Raw genomic sequence first — 16284 nt, forward strand, 5'->3', positions numbered from 1 at the left:
GTGCGGCTCTTCCCCAGCCCCAGGAAGAGAGTCAGGGCTGGCAGGAGCCTTGGTCCCCGTCCTTTGGAAGGCGTAGGAAAACCAGCACGAGAGCGAGCAGCTTCAGGGCTTTCTCACTCAAAACAGAGATACACCAATGCAACGGCACCGTATAACGAATGCTGTGATGGGGAGCTGTTGCTATGGTGAGGGAAATAATATTTAAGCACCAACAGTTTATAAATATAAAATCCTTACAAAGTTTTCTAAAATTAGATTAAAGGGGCTAGGGCTGTCAGGGTATCGTAAAAGACTTAAGAAATACCGGTATTTTTGGACGTGCAATATCTGGGTCCTCCTCAAACAGCAAATGCAGGTCCAAAATGCTAAACACCAAACGCGATGATCTGCTGTTGTGCTTCCCGAGATGTACAAGCAACCTCATAGCCCTGAAACGGCTGTCGCAGCCTGGCAGGCCGCTGAGAGCGGAGGCGAGGCCAGCGTTCCCGGGGATTTGGATTTCTCTCGACACAGTTGTGGCGCAGGGACTCGGGCTCTGCTGTTTTTCATAGCCCACTCGCCGCTGAGTGAAGTTGCTCTGAGCTGCTGCTGGAGATGCTGGTACCGCATCCCTGTGGTGCCACTGGGCAAGTGCTGGAGTCGGAGGCGAGACGTGGCAATCCCTGAGCTGGGAGGCAGCTGCCGGGGGGCGCGGGGGCTCTCGGGGGCCGGCTGCTGCTGCTGTGAGTGTAAGAAACCCACTGTGATCCTTGCACCGCCCCGGCAGCACCAAGCGTGCTGACAGTAAAACAGGGATATAAAAACCCAAATATCCGTGGTAGCGTCGCTGGACTCACGAGCTGCCATTTCAGTGAACGTGCAGTTGAAGTGCTAAAAATGCAGCTGAGCTGGCAAATGCTGGACAAAAACCATTCAAAGTTGCCAAAAGTAAATGTCTGGCCCGTTTGGAGGGGTGAGACAGAAGCAGAAGCTGGGAGGAATGTGACCATCCCACCGCAGCCACCTCAGCGGTCCCTGTGGCCCCGTGTTCCCATTGCTCTGCCCACCCTGCCTTCCCAGCCCGATTCCCGCACCGCCAGGGTGGGTCTGGGCCCCGGCCGTGGCAGCGCAGGGGGGTCCCTGGGGCAGCGGAACCAGTCCCCGCCATAACAGCATCATCATCATTATTATTATTATTATTATTATTATTATTATTATTATTATTATTATTATTATTATTATCATCATTATCGTTATAATGATCATTATCATTATTAATGAGCAAAGACCACCGGAAAAATGAGTGACTGCGCACTGACACCCCTACCAAGCCCGGTGGGGGCCCGGCTGCGGGGGCTGCTTGCACCCCAGCCCGGGGCGTGGGGGGGGTGGGATGCACCCACAGCCCCGCACCCAGCCCCGCCCTGCGGGGCTGTGGCGATACCCGCTCCCCAGCCGCCCCCCCGTGCCCCAGGACACGTCTCCCGCGGGGACCCCCACGGCGGGGGGCTGGGGGGGCAGAGGCGGGGAGCCCGGCGGGGCGGGGGCAGCGCGGGGCGGAGGCGCTGCCTGTGCGCTGCCGGGCGGTCCGGCGTGGGGAGGAGGGAGGGAGGGAGGGAGAGGAGAGCGGGGCCGCCCCCTCCCCGGGCCGCCCCCTCCCCTGCCCGCCCTCCCGGCTGCCGGCGCGGCGCGGAGGGGCGTGGAGAGGCGGCCCCGCGCTGCCCGCGCGGGCAGGGCAGGCAGGGCAGGCAGGGCGGGCAGCGCGGGCAGGGCGGGCAGCGCAGGCAGGGCTGTGCGCGGCCGCCGGCAGCGATGAGCCCCCGCGGCGAGGCCCGCTGAGCCGCACCGCCAGCAGCTCCCCCCCAGCCGGGCTCGGCGCCCCCCCCCCAGGAGCCGCGGAGGGGCCCGCCGGGGATGCGGGGGGGACCCCGCCGCCGCGCTCCGCCAGGTAAGGGGCTCGGCGGCGGGGGGGTGGGGGTCTCCCTTAACCCTTTCCGCGCCACCAACTTTCCAGGGCGGCGGGACATCACCCGCAGCGGCGGGACGAAGCTTTGCCCGGCTGGTCCCCAGCGGCGGCACCCCCGTGTCCCCGCGGGACCCCCGTGTCCCGGGCTGCCAGCGCCCGCGGCTGCCCCCGGGGTTCGACTGCAGGCCTGGCCCCCCGAGCCGGGGAGGGGCGAGCTGCGGGGGAGGGGGGGGGCGAACTGCGGGGCAACTTGGGCTGTTGTTGGGCGAGGAGCTGCCGCCTGGAAGAAGCGGGTCCCGACGGTGGGGATGCGGTGCGGCGCGGGCAGATGCCCTAGAGATCGCTGCCAGCCCCAGAAGGGCTCGGATAAAGGTGCCAGCCCCAGAAGGGCTCGGATAAAGGTGCCAGCCCCTGAAGGGCTCCGATAAAGGTGCCAGCCCCTGAAGGGCTCCGATAAAGGTGCCAGCCCCAGAAGGGCTCCGATAAAGGTGCCAGCCCCAGAAGGGCTCCGATAAAGGTGCTGTGAGGAGGCAGGCTGGCGAGTGGGGCTAGGGCACCCCTGGCACAAGCAGCCCTCCAGCAAAGCCGCACGCCTCAAGGTTGGGGCTCTTGCCGCAGCCCTTGGCCGGCAAAGGGGGTGTTGGGAGGTGGTGAATGAGCGCCTTCATCCCAACAGAGCCTTCCAGCTCCTGCCAGGGGAGCGCTCCAGGAGGGAGCGAGCCAGTGCGCAAACAGGCTGCTGGGTGGCTCAGGGGAAGGGGGAGAGCACAAAAAAATATTGTACCAGGTTTACCCGGGTGTTTGCATCCTCGGGAGGAGGCAGATGCAGTTCAGCAGATGAGGGATAAACAGGCACAGGTGGATGTTGCGATAAGCAAACTCTGGGACTGGCTGGGGTTGGCATTACTTGATAGCAATTAATTAACTCAAAATGTGTATGCTGACTGCCAGTAGGAAAAAAACGCAGATCCCCATAGAAAACTCTGTGATGATTTAAGCGCTGGTCAAAGCGGGCGGTAATCTGGTGGCAAAGGCTCTCTTGGTCCCTCTGAAATGGAGAGGGGATGGGCAAAGAGAGGGGAGCAGGGGGCATGCCAGGAGTGGCTTTGAGCACTGGAGTCCTGTGTCTTGTTAGAAAAGTGCCCCGGGAGGCGATGCACATGCGAGCGGAGCAGGTCTGGGGGCACAAGGCACCTCCAACTCGGTGGCATATGGGGCGGTGCTCGCCCAGGGAAGGCAGCGGGTCCCCGGCGAGTCCCTGGCTGGCTTGAAGCTGTGACCGCAGGGAAGCTCTAGTGCTGCACGGCTGGAGAGGAGGCAAGGCTGAAGGCTCGCTCCCACCCCATCAGGATCTCACGCTGGGGGGCCTTACTGGGGGAGAGGTGTGAGGATGGAGACCAGCCCTGCTCCTGCATCTGTTGCGGTACCCAAAATCAGGTAGCGCCTGCGGTGCGGGGAAAGGGGGGCTGCTCGGCGCTGCTTTGCTCAGCATCTCCCTTTCCCCTGGGGAGCGGGGGTGCAGCCTGCCTGCACCCAGGATGGGTGGGCCACAGGCTGTGTGTGCCTGGCTTTGCAGAGCCACAGCATGACTAAGCCACTGCAACTGAGTGGGATGCTCATGGTTAAACACCATCAGCAGCCCGTTTTCCCGTCACGCTGTTTTAAGAGATGAACTCTTTGCTCCGCGGGAGGACACGGGGAAGGCAGGGCCCGTGCCAGCAGGTCCCTGGCCGAGAGTTGTTTTGCAGCCCTGCGGCAAGCTGGGGGGAGTGGGGGGCGCGGGAGCCCGGCTGGCTGGGCAGCGAGGCACGGCAGGGCGCTGGCTGCAGTTCCCCCCTCCCTGACCAGCCCTCCAGCAACTGCTCTGCCCTGGGCAAGGCACCCAGGGGTGCTGCTTGCCGGGCAGGGGACGGGGGTGCATGGCTGTGCGGCCGCTGGAATTGATGCTGGGAACTCTGTGGGCGACTACGCACGTGTGGGTCTCCCTCCTGGCAGGGATGAAGGGCTGTCTGCGATGGGGTGCGTTTTGGGCGAGCATGCTGCAGCGATGCCTTCTTGTGTCAGGAGAGGGGTTTTGCCTCACAACTCCCCGCGTGGGCTTCACGTGGCGTGGGCTGTGCCCCTGTGCCCCTCCGTGCCGGCACCGGCGCGGCAGGCAGCTCTGCCGGCTCCCCGTGCCCAGCCACCCGTTCTGCTGGCACCGAGACCCTCGGCACCTCTCGGATGTTCGCTGCTCGCAGTTGTGTTTTCCAGCTGGTCCCAAAGTCCTGAGTCACTCTGCCGTTTCCATGGAAACAGCCTGGCTGGCGGGAGTGGGCTCTGGGGGGAGAGGGTGCTGGCTCGGGGGGAGAGGGTGCCGGCACCAGGGAAGGGCTCGAGGGGCACAGGCGCTGCTCCAGCACATCGCCCTGCTGCCGCTGCTTGTGCCAGGGCTGCAGCCGGCACCTGCGTTGCACGGACCCTTGCACCTTCTTCCACTCCTTTTCCCTTCCTCCCTGTCCTGGGGAAGTGCAGAGGGATTTCCCTGGCAGCGGCAAGGGAGCCCAGGATGAGCCCAGCCGGGCCGAGGGTACAACTTCTGGGGAGCTGTCGAGGGAGAGGGACAGGCTGGAGGCAGTGAGAGGAGCAGGGTGTTTCGAGTGCCCTGTGAGAGCCTTGGAAACAGCACTGTCAGTGTCGGTTACTGTGAGCTCTCCTGCCTAAAGCTGCCGGCACCCCCCAGTTGCCCAAACGCGGCCGCCTCTGGGAAGGGAACCTGCGAGGAAGACTTGGGGTGGGAGGCAGGGCAGCTTGCGGATGCTGTGGGCCCCCCCCGCCCCGAGTAGGAGGGTGCCACAGTGCTCCCTACACGCTGCTCAGGTGTAACACCCGCCTGCTTGTGGAGGGAAGACGTGCGAGTGGCACTGAGCCCTGCAGCCGCCCTGCCGAGTCCCGCCTGCCTGGCAGCACCCGAGTTCAGCTGCCAGCGCAGCCTCCGGCACGGCAGCTCAACAAGCAGGTCATTCCCCTCCAACCTGGGAAGACCATCCCCGAAATGGGAGCCCACCACCCGGCATCTCCTCCTGGGCCTCCGCTGTGCTGCGGCTGGCGGCCGCGCTCCCTGCTCCCTGTGCTGGTGACTCACAGATGCCATTCGGCTTAATTCATCTCCTCCGATCTCCCGGCGCTCCTGGGCTGTCTTGCTGGCTTCTTGCCTGCTCATCCTCGCTGGAGCGCTGCTGAGAGTCAGGGGAAGTGGCGGAGGAAGAGGAAGAAAGCAGGTGATGATGGACCCACCGCTGTTTGTGGGGTGGGGGAGGCTGCACTGCCTGCGCCCACCCTCTCCCTTCCTCTGGGCTCAAGGCTGCAGGAAGCAGGGTGGGGGAGAGCAAAGGCTCAGCATCTTCTTCTTCCCATGGACAACGCTCCTGTCCCCACACCAGGCACCAGTTGGCCTCCCGCAGCGCTTGGAGCCAGTTGCCGGATGCCACGCACCCCTCGGGGACAGCCTGGTCCCGGTGCAGCTGCAGGCAGCCGACAGGGATGCAGGCAAGGCAGTGCAGCGCAGTCTGCCGTGCTGTGACCGGAGGGGTTTAGGGTCAGGGATGGGGCAGCAGTGACCCCAGCCCAGTGCAAAAAGAGCCGACGTGCCTTCTCGCAGGCCCCTCGCAGCACCAGCAGTGCTGGGGGGCTGGAAAGTACACGTGACTTGCCCCCACCCCAAGTGTCCATCTCCGAGCCCCAGCTGTCTGGAGCAACCTGCCCGACCCGGCTCCCGCCTTGGGGCTGCATCTGCTCATTGTCTTCGGTGGAGCCGAGCTGGAGGCAGAGCAGAGGGAGATTCCAGCCGGCAGCACTTTATAGCAGAGAGGCATCTGTGAGGGCAGCATTTCGGGTAACTCCCGTGGTCGCAGCATCCCACAGGCTAGGGCTGAGGAGGCAAAACAGCGCGTGCCTCACGCAGGACTCGGACGCAGCCCCACACGGCATAGCCCTCGCTCCGGGTGCTGCTCTGGTATCCTGAAGAGGAATGGGCCAGTTTAAGAACAAGGTCCCTCAGGGAGGGATGGGAGAGCAAGTGGCAAACCTGCTGCGCCTGTGTGCGGGAGACACCCTCCTGCAGTGCACTGGCTGCAGCCGCTGCTCCACCAGCCCGCTCCGAGCCCTGCGGAGCCATGTGCGGCTCCTCCTTGTCAGGTGTTTCACACCAGCCTGGACGGATGAGCAAGGTGGAGCGTGAGTAGAAGTCATCCCAAGCCATGCCGGCAGCTCCCAGGTGCCAGGCACTTGTGCTGCCCCAGAGCACTCAGCTGCCAGGCGCCGCTGCCTCCCCAGCCAGGGGCTGGGCTGAGTGGGAACCGCAGCCTCTCGGGGACAGACAGTGATGGGAGGAGGTGGGAGAGTGGCCAGGGGCTGAGAGGAGGCTCCAGCTGGCTTTAAAGGCCACAGATGAGACATCAGGGAGGGAAGACTTCTCCCAGAACCTGCCCCTCCCTGGCACTGCCAACGTGAAGGGTGATGAGGGGCATCCGAGGCTGAAGCTGGGCTGTATCCTCACGCCTGCTCTGCCACGGAGGTGCCTTGAAATGCCCTGGTTCCTCCCCTCCGCAGCTCGATGCATTGCAAAGGGGAGTGGGTCCAGGTGGGTGGAGAACCTGAAAAGCTCGCGGCCAGTGATCCAGCAGGAATTGGGACCAAGGAGGCACGTGGGCTCTGGCTGCCTTTTGCAGGGGAGCCGGCAGTGGGTTTCTGCTGCATCCCAGGACAATCCCAGTTGCATCTGCTCCAGCATCCATCAGCAGCGCAGCCAGGGGTAGAAGCTGAGGCTGTGTGAAGGATGCAGTGTGGCTGGCCATCACTAGAGAGCAGGAAAGTGCTCCCACTGCAGCTCCCACCTAGGCAGCAGACAGGAGCCCCCTGGGCCAGGAGATGCCAGCAGGGACCCTCCTGTCCTGCCCTGACTTAGCAGATCCAGAAAAAACACTTTCTCGAAGGGATAGAGTATCCTATGTGGATGCTATGGGCAGGTCTCCCCTCTACAGGGTGGGTAACCCCAAACCAGTAGCAGCAATAGCCAAGCACCTGGACCAAGGACTTGGGTCCCCTGGCCACGTGCCACATCCCTGGCAGGCAGCAGCCCAGGAGAAAGCATCCCTCACTCAAAGCGTCGTTATGAGTCTAAAGCACGGCTCTCAGCGTGCAGACACGGTGACGGCTGGCGGAGGGGTCACCTGCAGCAGCTGTGCCGGAGCCCCTGTGCTGGGGCCCAGCTCTAAGCCACTGCTCGCAGCGAGAGGTCTCAGCTCCTGCAGCCTCCTGCCTGTACTGAGCAGCTGGGGCAACTGGTAAATAATAAAAATAATAATTAAAAGAGAAAGGAAGGAGGAGTTTGACTCGCCTGCAGGTCTGAGCAGCCCTCCTGGCATTGCTCGCTGGGCATCTTTGGGGATAGGGGCACGTTGAGGAGGTGGGGACGACACGCCATGCCAGCTGCCGTGGGCTCTGCAGGGGACGCACACCAGAAGCACTGCACCATCCCGAGCCCGTCGGAGATTTCAGCGTGTCCTGGGCTTGAACGGGCCTCGCGTGCTGAAATCTGCTGCTGGCCCATTGGCCTCTCTTGGAGACCTCAGCTGAGCAGCGGCTCCGACAGCCCCAGATGCCGTGGCCCGTGTGCTGGGGCTGAGCAGGGACCAGGTGCGCACCATCAGCTCGGGGCCGGCTCCATGCTCTCCTGGGAGACGTGAGAGGGGTGGGGAAGAGGGAGCAATGGGGGTGACGATGCTGTTGGAGGGAAGGGGTCTGCTCAGCGGGAAGCAGACGTACTTGGGTTTGTCCCCTCTTTGCAGGTGGCTGCAGAGTAACACACTGCGGGGAGGGGAACGACATGGAAGGAGGGCGGGCGAGGGGGAGTGTGTGCAGGGGAGCTTCAAAGCCATTGCTAATACTGGGGTGTCTCTGCTGCACAGGGGTTTTAGCTTCTTTAGGGTTTCTGGGATGAGACGGCTATCTCCTGCCCCCCAGCCCCACTGGCCTTGGGGAGTGATAGCATGCAGATGCGGAGCCCTGTGCTTTGGAGAGCAGCAGGGCAGTCTGTGAATGTAATCCGGTTAGTGAACGGGGCGAGATGTTGGAGCACCACCACTGGCACATCCCCTTCCCACAATGCCACAGCTCCCCAGGCATGGCAGGGATGCCCTCACCTAGCCGTCCTGGAGCATCCCAGTTCAGCTCCCCCACCCCTTGCTCCGCCTCGGGCAGCAGCAAGGCAGGGGTCAGCACCACTAAAGCTGACCTGCGCCACTACAGCCCTGCCCTTCCCTGCACCCATCCCTGGTGCCGAGGCCACCCACGCTGCGCTGTTGCCAACGGAGGATGGAACGATGCCATTTCTCTTGCTTCCTCCTTTGTGGCATTGCTTTACCCTGCTCTGGCGCTCAGGACAGGAGGGGAGGCTGAATCCCAGAGCCGAGTAGGACCTGGCCAGAACAATGAGCTCAGTGCTGGGGGCACATCGGGCTGGCAGCAAGGACACAACTCTGGCTGCTGCTTGTCCCCAGAGGCTGACGGGCTGAGCCAGCCTGGCTGGTGAACCTCTAAGCGGAGAGGTTTGCAGCTCTAGGAGAGCCATCGCCCCGCTCCCAAGCAGGAGGCCGTTGGTCTGGATGGTCCATGCCTTGTCCTGCCAGCTGGACAGAAAGGATGGAGACGAGCCTCCCCAGGCAGCGCTCAGCACCAGCCCCTGCCCTTTCCCTGCTGTGGCTCCTGCACTGGGTGTCAAAGGCACTGGCTGATGGGGTGACAAGTGACTCACGAGGCACTTGGGGAGGAGGGTTGGCAGCAGCTGGGTGGAGGCACATAGACAGCGCAGCCACCAAGCTCGAACATCCCCCTGCCTGGGCTGCAGGGCACGGGGTGAGCTGTGGGGCACAGATTTGTGTATGTTCCCAGCCTGGGAGGAAGCAGACCCTCGGGCTGAAGGCCTGGATGGAGGCATGTCTCCAGGCTTGCCAGCCTCTGCCTGCTCTTCCTTTCCAAAACAGGGCTCTGCAGTGCCTGGCGGGTCCACGGGGGTTGTGGCTGACGTACGGGCATCAGGAGGGCATCTGGTGGTACCCCCAGCAGCAGGATGCTTGAGTCCTCCTTAGCAGTCCTTGCTCAACCCGTGACTTCTCTGTTGGGTTGCAGACACTGAGACGACCTGTGAAGAAGCTCCATGAAGGTGACCAGCCATGCAATGTTCCTGGAAGGCTGTCCTCCTACTAGCCGTGGCATCCATTGCGATCCAGTACACGGCGATCCGGACCTTTACTGCCAAGTCCTTCCACAGCTGCCCCAACCCCAACCCCGTGAACTGCAGCCTGAGCCAGGACACCGACGTGGCCGACAGGCTGTGCGACGAGAGCCCCACTTTCTCATATAACCTCTCCAGGAAGACGCATGTCCTCATCCTCGCCACCACCCGCAGCGGCTCCTCGTTTGTCGGGCAGCTGTTTAACCAGCACTTCGATGTCTTCTATTTATTTGAGCCCCTTTACCATGTCCAGTACACTCTGATCCCAAAGCTGACCCAGAGCAAGAGTACGACGGACCGGCGGGTCATGCTGGGGGCCAGCCGAGACCTGCTGAGGAGCCTGTACGACTGCGACCTCTACTTCTTGGAGAACTACATCAAACCCCAGCCCGTCAACCACACCACCGACCGCCTCTTCCGCAGGGGAGCCAGCAAGGCCCTGTGCTCGCCGCCCGTCTGCGAGTCCCTGGGAGCCGTCGATCTCCACCTGGAGGAAGGAGACTGCGTGAAGAAGTGCGGGACCTTGAACCTGACACTGGCCACCGAGTCCTGCAGAGAGCACGGGCACGTGGCCATCAAAACCGTGCGGGTGCCCGAGGTCAACGACCTCCGGGCCCTGGTGGAGGACCCGCGGCTGAACTTGAAGGTCATCCAGCTGGTGAGGGACCCCCGGGGGATCCTGGCGTCTCGGAGCGAGACCTTCCGGGACACTTACCGGCTGTGGAGGATCTGGGATGGCACTGGAAGGAAGCCGTACAACCTGGATGTGACCCAGCTCACCACGGTGTGCGAGGACTTCTGGAACTCGGTGTCCACCGGCCTCAACCGGCCGCCGTGGCTCAAGGGCAAGTACATGCTGGTGCGGTACGAAGACCTGGCCAGGAATCCCATGAAAAAGACCGAGGAAATCTACGATTTCCTGGGCATCCCCATGGACAGCAACGTCGAGCGCTGGATACAGAACAACACCCGAGGAGACAGGTCCTCCTCCAAACACAAGTACGGGACAGTGCGCAACTCGGCGGCGACGGCGGAGAAGTGGCGGTTCCGGCTCTCCTATGAGATCGTGGCGTTCACCCAGCACGCCTGCCAGCAGGTGCTGGCACAGCTCGGCTACAAAACCGCTGGCTCCGAGGAGGAGCTGAAGAACCTCTCCATCAGCCTGGTCGAGGAGAGAGACTTCCTGCCCTTCTCCTAAGGCAGCCCTGGGGTGGCCGGTTTTGATACGGACTGTTTCTAACTGTTGCCTTATTTTGTTTTCTTTCGTTTTGTTTCTTCCCCCCTCTTTCTCTCTTTCTCTCTCTCGTCTTTTTCTCTCCAAAATTTGCACTAAACCTCGAGTGGGAATCTCAACAGCGGAGTCCAGGGGAGCGATGGCTGCCCCTTCAATACGTTTTGGACGCAAGAGGAGTCGGGTCTCTCCCAGCAAGAGCTAGAACTGTGGATGGGTTAACAATGTTTACAAATCACACAAAATGTATAAAGCAACCTTCAAGCTTTCCAAACCGAAGGGTACCTGAGGTACTGTACTTTTGCACTGTTTACTTTTACAATGTAAGAGGTAAATATAAATATAATTTATGAATGGTGTCATCCCCTCCAGAGTAACTCCCCTCGCCCCCTAATGAGCAGGTTAGACTGAAAGCTGAACGTGGAACAACCTCCTCGTTTTCAATCTTGGTGCGACATGTCCGTCTGTTTTAAGTCCTGTTGTTGGGCTGGGCGGCTGGGCAGCTGCTTGTACATGGTTGTTTGGTAACACCTGTGATATTTGTGCCAAAACCCCACAAAAGAAGAAAAAAAAGAAAAAAGGAAAAAAAAAGGGAAAAAAAATGTGACTGGGTGGTTTGGTAAAAGCTTTATTTCTGTGTTTTCTGTAAATAAAAGTGCAATAAAACTGACCTGGGGGTGAACTTCAAGTGCAGGACCTCAGTGACTGAACTGGAGTGGATGCACCAGCAGGCAGAGAGCCACGTCTGCCGGTGCGCCCGGGCTGGGAGCAGGGTGGGGGGCAGCCACCACAGCCCCCCGGGCAGCAGGGGCTGCAGCCACCTCCCTGGGCACGTGTACGTCCGCATCTGAAGCATGTCACAACGCGAGCAGTTACGCTCAGAGTGAGAACCTGTGGTTGTTCAGAGCTTGCTGGCCTGGCGGGGGGGCACGGGGCTTAAGAGAATCATTTTGGTTGGAAAAGAACTTGGTCAGATCGTCGGGTCCGACCGGTGACCCAGCAGTGCCTGAGCGCCCACCCCGCAGCGCTGGCGGCACCAGCACCGTAAGTTGGCCCCGCTGCGCTGCCCCTCATTGTCCCCCGACCCCCTGCCGCCTCTGTGGCTGTTGATGCCAGCACTGGCGTGCCCTGCCCTGGGGGACCAGAGAGAAGTGCTCGAGGGAGGTCAGGTCATCAAACTGCCAGAATGAAAATGAGCGAACAAGATGACGGTCCTGGCAATGCCCAAGATTTTCTCCAGGAGCTGCTGGCTGCAGGGCCCTGGCTGGGTGAGGAGGCTGGGGCACGCAGGGCAGGAGCGATGCTGCACAGCAGCACGGCACTGCTGGCCCCACACAAGATGCTGCTGGTCCATTCAACCCCTGCCTGCTGGAACCACCTCCGACCCGGCAGTGTCCGCGCAGCCCAGGAGGCACGTCCCGCAGACCACGAGCGGCTGCAGATGGGAAGTCACCAAGGCCAGTCCCGGGGGGACAGAGGACAGCAACGCCCCAGCACCTTCCCAGCTCTGCTGCTCCTGCAGCCAGGCAGGACAGGCACCCAGCAGGAGATGTGACCAGCCATGGTCACATCTACCTACAGCTGCACGCTGCCAGCACTGGGCCCGCTCCTGGCACGGGGGGTGTTTGAGACACCCCCAGCCCACCTACCTCGGCAGGTCTCTCTCTGCTGCTGCTCACCAGCCTCCAGCCCGAGCTCTTACTTGGGAGAGGGCGAGACTGGGTGCTGCCGCGCGCAGGGAGCCGGCACCCGCTGCCCGGTTAAGGCAGGGGAAAGCTGTAACTGATGCTCCAACAGCCTTTTCCCTCTTCAAAGACCTCTGCAGGGGTGGCTTGTTACCGGTGATTTGCAGCCTGGTTTAATGTGGCAAACCTGCTGCAGCTGGGCTGCAGAAGAGGTGAGCGGGGTGAGGTAGGTGCTGGCCTCCCCCCAGGGGTCACAGCTGGAGCACCTGTAACCCACCTGGCTGCTGCAAGGGGACACAGCTGGCTCCAGCCCCGCAAGGCGAGCAGGAATGGGGTGACAGCGTGTGTGCTGCGGGATGGGCACTTCCCCGTCTGCCTGCCCACGGTGGGCATGAGGGCAGCTCCTGGGAGGGACCCGCCACCCCAGACGCCTTCACCAGCACCAATTCGGCTCCTGGCAGCGGCTCAGTGCCTCCCACGCCACGCGGCCCCGGCTGTGTCTGCGAGGATGGAGGAGCGGGGCAGGGGCAGAGGTGGGCGCAGCCAGTGCCACCAGCGTGCTGCACGTCGCTCTTACCGAGCAGCTGGCAGCAAACTGTCAACCAAATAAAGGGCTTGATAGCCCCGTTATTGGCTACTAAATGAATCCTTTTGTCAGCAGTTAACAAACGCTGAGCAGTTGGCTCCTGGCGTTGACCCAGTTCTGGGGCACGATCCCTGCGGGGGTGCGGGCTGTGCGTTCCCCACAGCCCGGGGCGGCTCTGCCCTGGGCAAGCGCCCATGGGGCAGGGGAGGCGGCCGGGGTGGCCAGCTGTGCCCCCCAGCACCCACACTGCCCGCCAGGCAAATGCAGAGGGCCCGGTTGCCCTGCAGCTCCGGGGAGCGATGGCACAGCACCTTCTCCTGCAGAAAGGGCAGGCTGCTGGGGCGGACGGGGATTTTCCTCACCTCCTAGGCTGGGAAAAGCGGCTATGCCAACCTGCATGAAGGAATGGCGTCTGTAGAGGCAAAATTTCCCATCTTCAGCTGCCGAGATCCCACTTTCAGGGCTAGGCCAGCTGTCCCTGGCCCAAAAGTCCTCTCATGCACTGGTCTTTCTTTAAATCAACAAAAGAAATTGAGCTGAGAAGTCTTATCCAAACTGTTCCTACCATTCCAATCAGGAAATGCGCCCGCAGCAAAATGGCTTTTGAATCGCGGTTGAAAGCCATGGCCTAGTTTAAGCAGGGATGGGGGTTCAGCCTTGCCTGGTGCCTCGTGTAGAGCCCTTAGGGGAGACATCCAATTTCCCAAGGAATCTCTAACATCTTCCTTCAGTTGCGCTTCCTCTCCTCGTTCCCTCCCACTGGAAACAAGAGCCAGCATAACCAAGGGGTTTATCCTCAAATTTTACTGTAATTAAAATACAGAGATGCAGAATATTCCCAGAAACACACTGCAAAACAAACCAAGCAAACAAATTCAGTAGGAAACCAATTACAGACAACGGAATGATAAAGAACAAAAAGTGTTCTCCGGAGCCCAGCAGCGCGCACGGGACACGTGGCCGCAGCGCGTCCTGGGGCTGCCCAAGGGCACCTGGAGAAGCAGGGTCGGGCCCCAGCAGCCTGCAGCTCTCTCCAGCCACCTCCACGCTCCCACTCAACCCTGCCGTTTTCACAAGGACGATTTTGCAATGGAGATGCAGAAATGACCCACCCGCGGGGACAAGAGCCAAGGAGGGAACCCAGAGGAAAAGAAGTGGGTTAAGGTTTTCCACACGCACCAAAACACGAAGGGGGTGGAAGACATGCACTTCTCTCCCAGCCAGAAGAGCTGTGGGGGCAGTCACCCTCTCTCCCCCTCCCCCAGCCAGTACGAGTGCGGATGCTTAACGAAGGTCTCAGCAGGAGCTTTGGAGAGCTCTACCCAGGGGCAAGACAGAAAGCTAAGGAAGGATAAGAAAGAGGATAGCGAGAAGAGCGAAGGGAGAAGGGAGGAGCGGATGCGCCTGTGGGCTCTCCCCTCAGCTGGGACATGTTCCCTGGGCACGGGGAATGTCCAGCTGTGGTGGGGCAGGGGCTGCGGGTAGGGCCGTGTCCCACCTCCACCATGGGAACATGCCCCCCCCCCCCCCCCCCCCCCAGGGAGATGATGACAACAGGCTGGGGGAGATCTGGGAAGAGGGGTGGTGAGGAGGGAGCTGAGCCAGTGCCCGGATCATCCATTGGGCATGTTGATCAATGGGGACCCCTGGCAATCGTCACTACTCTGGAAGCAGGGTGCCAGCCAGCGTGGACCACCACCACACCCCGAACCCCACATACACCCACATCTTCCCTAGGACAAACTCCCGTGTTCATCCTCCGATCCACAGCCTGTCCCAAGAAACAAATTCCCTCCACTCCGCCTTTTCTTGCTTCCCCGCTCCTTGCCTCCTCCTGTCATCAGTCCCTCCGCATCTTCTGTCACCTGAAAACTGTTGACGTTCCTTATACTAAACTCCCTTCAGTCCTTCCCCCCACCTCGAGTGCTGCCCCTCCCCAGTTTTGTACCAAGCCCCACCCCCCACCCCCCCCATTAGCAATGGGATCAACGCACAATGTAATTCATGCCCTTCTCACCACGAAGAGGCGGTGGGCGAAGGAAAGACGGGGCATCCGTCAGGAGCCAGCAGCTTCCCCGGCCGATCCAGATTCCGCAACCCAAGCTGTCGGGAGGCATCTTTGCTCTCAGACTGGGAACACCGACCCTGCCTTCCTTCTGCCCTGGCACCAAGAACTGCACAGAAAAGCAGCCGGGGGCTGGGTCACCTGGCTGAACCGAGCAAGCCTAGCACGCTAACAGACATACCTTCCAGCGGCCTCCGAGTCCTGCACAGTTACGTATTCCTGCATCCCTGCTAAGCGGTGTGAAGCCCTGGTTTTGGAATAGATTTAATATTCTACCTCTGCCTGCTAACTTGATCTCTGTTGCTGTTTATGGTCCACATAACAGCGATTCAGGCTGGGAGATTGCCTCACACCCCGTCTCCCCTTCTCCAGGCCACCCTGCAAGGAAACGGCAGTTCCAGGCAAATGGAAAGCTTTACTCCATTTGCCGCAAGGACACACAGAAGAGCAGAAACAAGAAGATGGGGACCCCTCAGGACCCCTGTGGCCATCCCTAGAGCACGTCTGCCCTATTTCCTATGCCTGCTCTGCACACACGGTGCCTGCAGACAACAGCGTGGAAAGGATGCAAGAGCCAGCGTGGGATACTGGTCAGCCAAAAGTGTGACGAGCTTCCCATCACCTGCCCAGGGGTGGCCGGTGAAGTCAAGCCCCTTAGACACCACTGTCTCCTGTATGAGGCCTGGGAGGGGCGGTCAGGAGGAAGACCGCCTTCCATCCCAGCGGGTAAGAGATTCTCCTTCTACGAGGGCTGATGACAGCACGGCAAGTTGCGCACAAGCAGCTTTTAGCTTTGGGGTTAGGGCTTGCTCCAGGACCAGTCTGTGACCTGGAATAAGAAACGAGATATGCTCAGGGAGAGCAGCGAGCAGAGATCCGTGCAGCACAAACCGTCCTCCTGCTTCGCAGGGCATTTGAGACAAAGGAAGAACAGACAAGACTTCTGGCCTTGCCAGCTGCCACGAGCATCCCAGCGCAGAGCAGGCACACATCAAGGCCTGATCTTTCTGTGAAGCCGCTGCCTTCAGAGACAAACCCAACAAGTCTGGGTCAACTTGGCCTCCACCAGAACAAAAGAGACAAAGTGAGGAAATGCACACCCCCCCCGGAATGCCGTTTCCTCTTCAGAAACATAAGATGTCAGTTAAACCATCGTCGTGGTATCAGGAGCAACACGCTGTGGGGATCAGCAACTCCTCGACTACCAGGCGAAGGTAACGGAGGCAGACGGGCACCAGCGTGACCAGCACAGGGACACAGCCACTCACGTCAGGCCCAAAATGTGGGTTTAATAAAGGGCAGAATGAAAATGGCTTCACAAGCCCAAGAATGCTCAGCAAAGATGGGGGCGGGGGGCGGGGGGCTGTACTTAAATATTCCCTGACGTCTGAGTCCGAAGCACAAGAGAGCGGCCAGGACGCGCCGCGACCTCCAGCAGGAAATGAAGATCAGGCGAGTTGGCTTCAATGTCCAAAAGACAGGGCCGAAAGTAAACAAAC

At 61.0% G+C, this 16284-nt stretch overlaps 1 protein-coding gene across 5 annotated transcripts; it reads left to right on the top strand.

Annotated features, from left to right (window-relative positions):
- The first annotated feature begins 1714 nt into the window (after window positions 1-1714).
- CHST1 (carbohydrate sulfotransferase 1) lies at window positions 1715-11010 on the top strand. 5 transcript variants are annotated; one of them, XM_040601625.1, is made up of 2 exons: window positions 1715-1927; window positions 8968-11010. In XM_040601625.1, exon 2 carries the CDS (start codon window positions 9157-9159, stop codon window positions 10414-10416), a length of 1260 nt encoding a protein of 419 aa, XP_040457559.1. In that variant the 5' UTR covers window positions 1715-1927; window positions 8968-9156; the 3' UTR covers window positions 10417-11010. The 5 variants fall into 5 exon arrangements, with proteins under 5 accessions (XP_040457559.1, XP_040457555.1, XP_040457556.1 ...); XM_040601621.1 differs by having other exon boundaries at window positions 9113-11010; XM_040601622.1 differs by lacking the exon at window positions 1715-1927 and adding an exon at window positions 2179-7621 and having other exon boundaries at window positions 9113-11010.
- The last annotated feature ends 5274 nt before the right edge of the window (window positions 11011-16284 follow it).

Source organism: Falco naumanni, chromosome 7 (assembly GCF_017639655.2).
Source record: "Falco naumanni isolate bFalNau1 chromosome 7, bFalNau1.pat, whole genome shotgun sequence".
NCBI lineage: Eukaryota > Metazoa > Chordata > Aves > Falconiformes > Falconidae > Falco > Falco naumanni.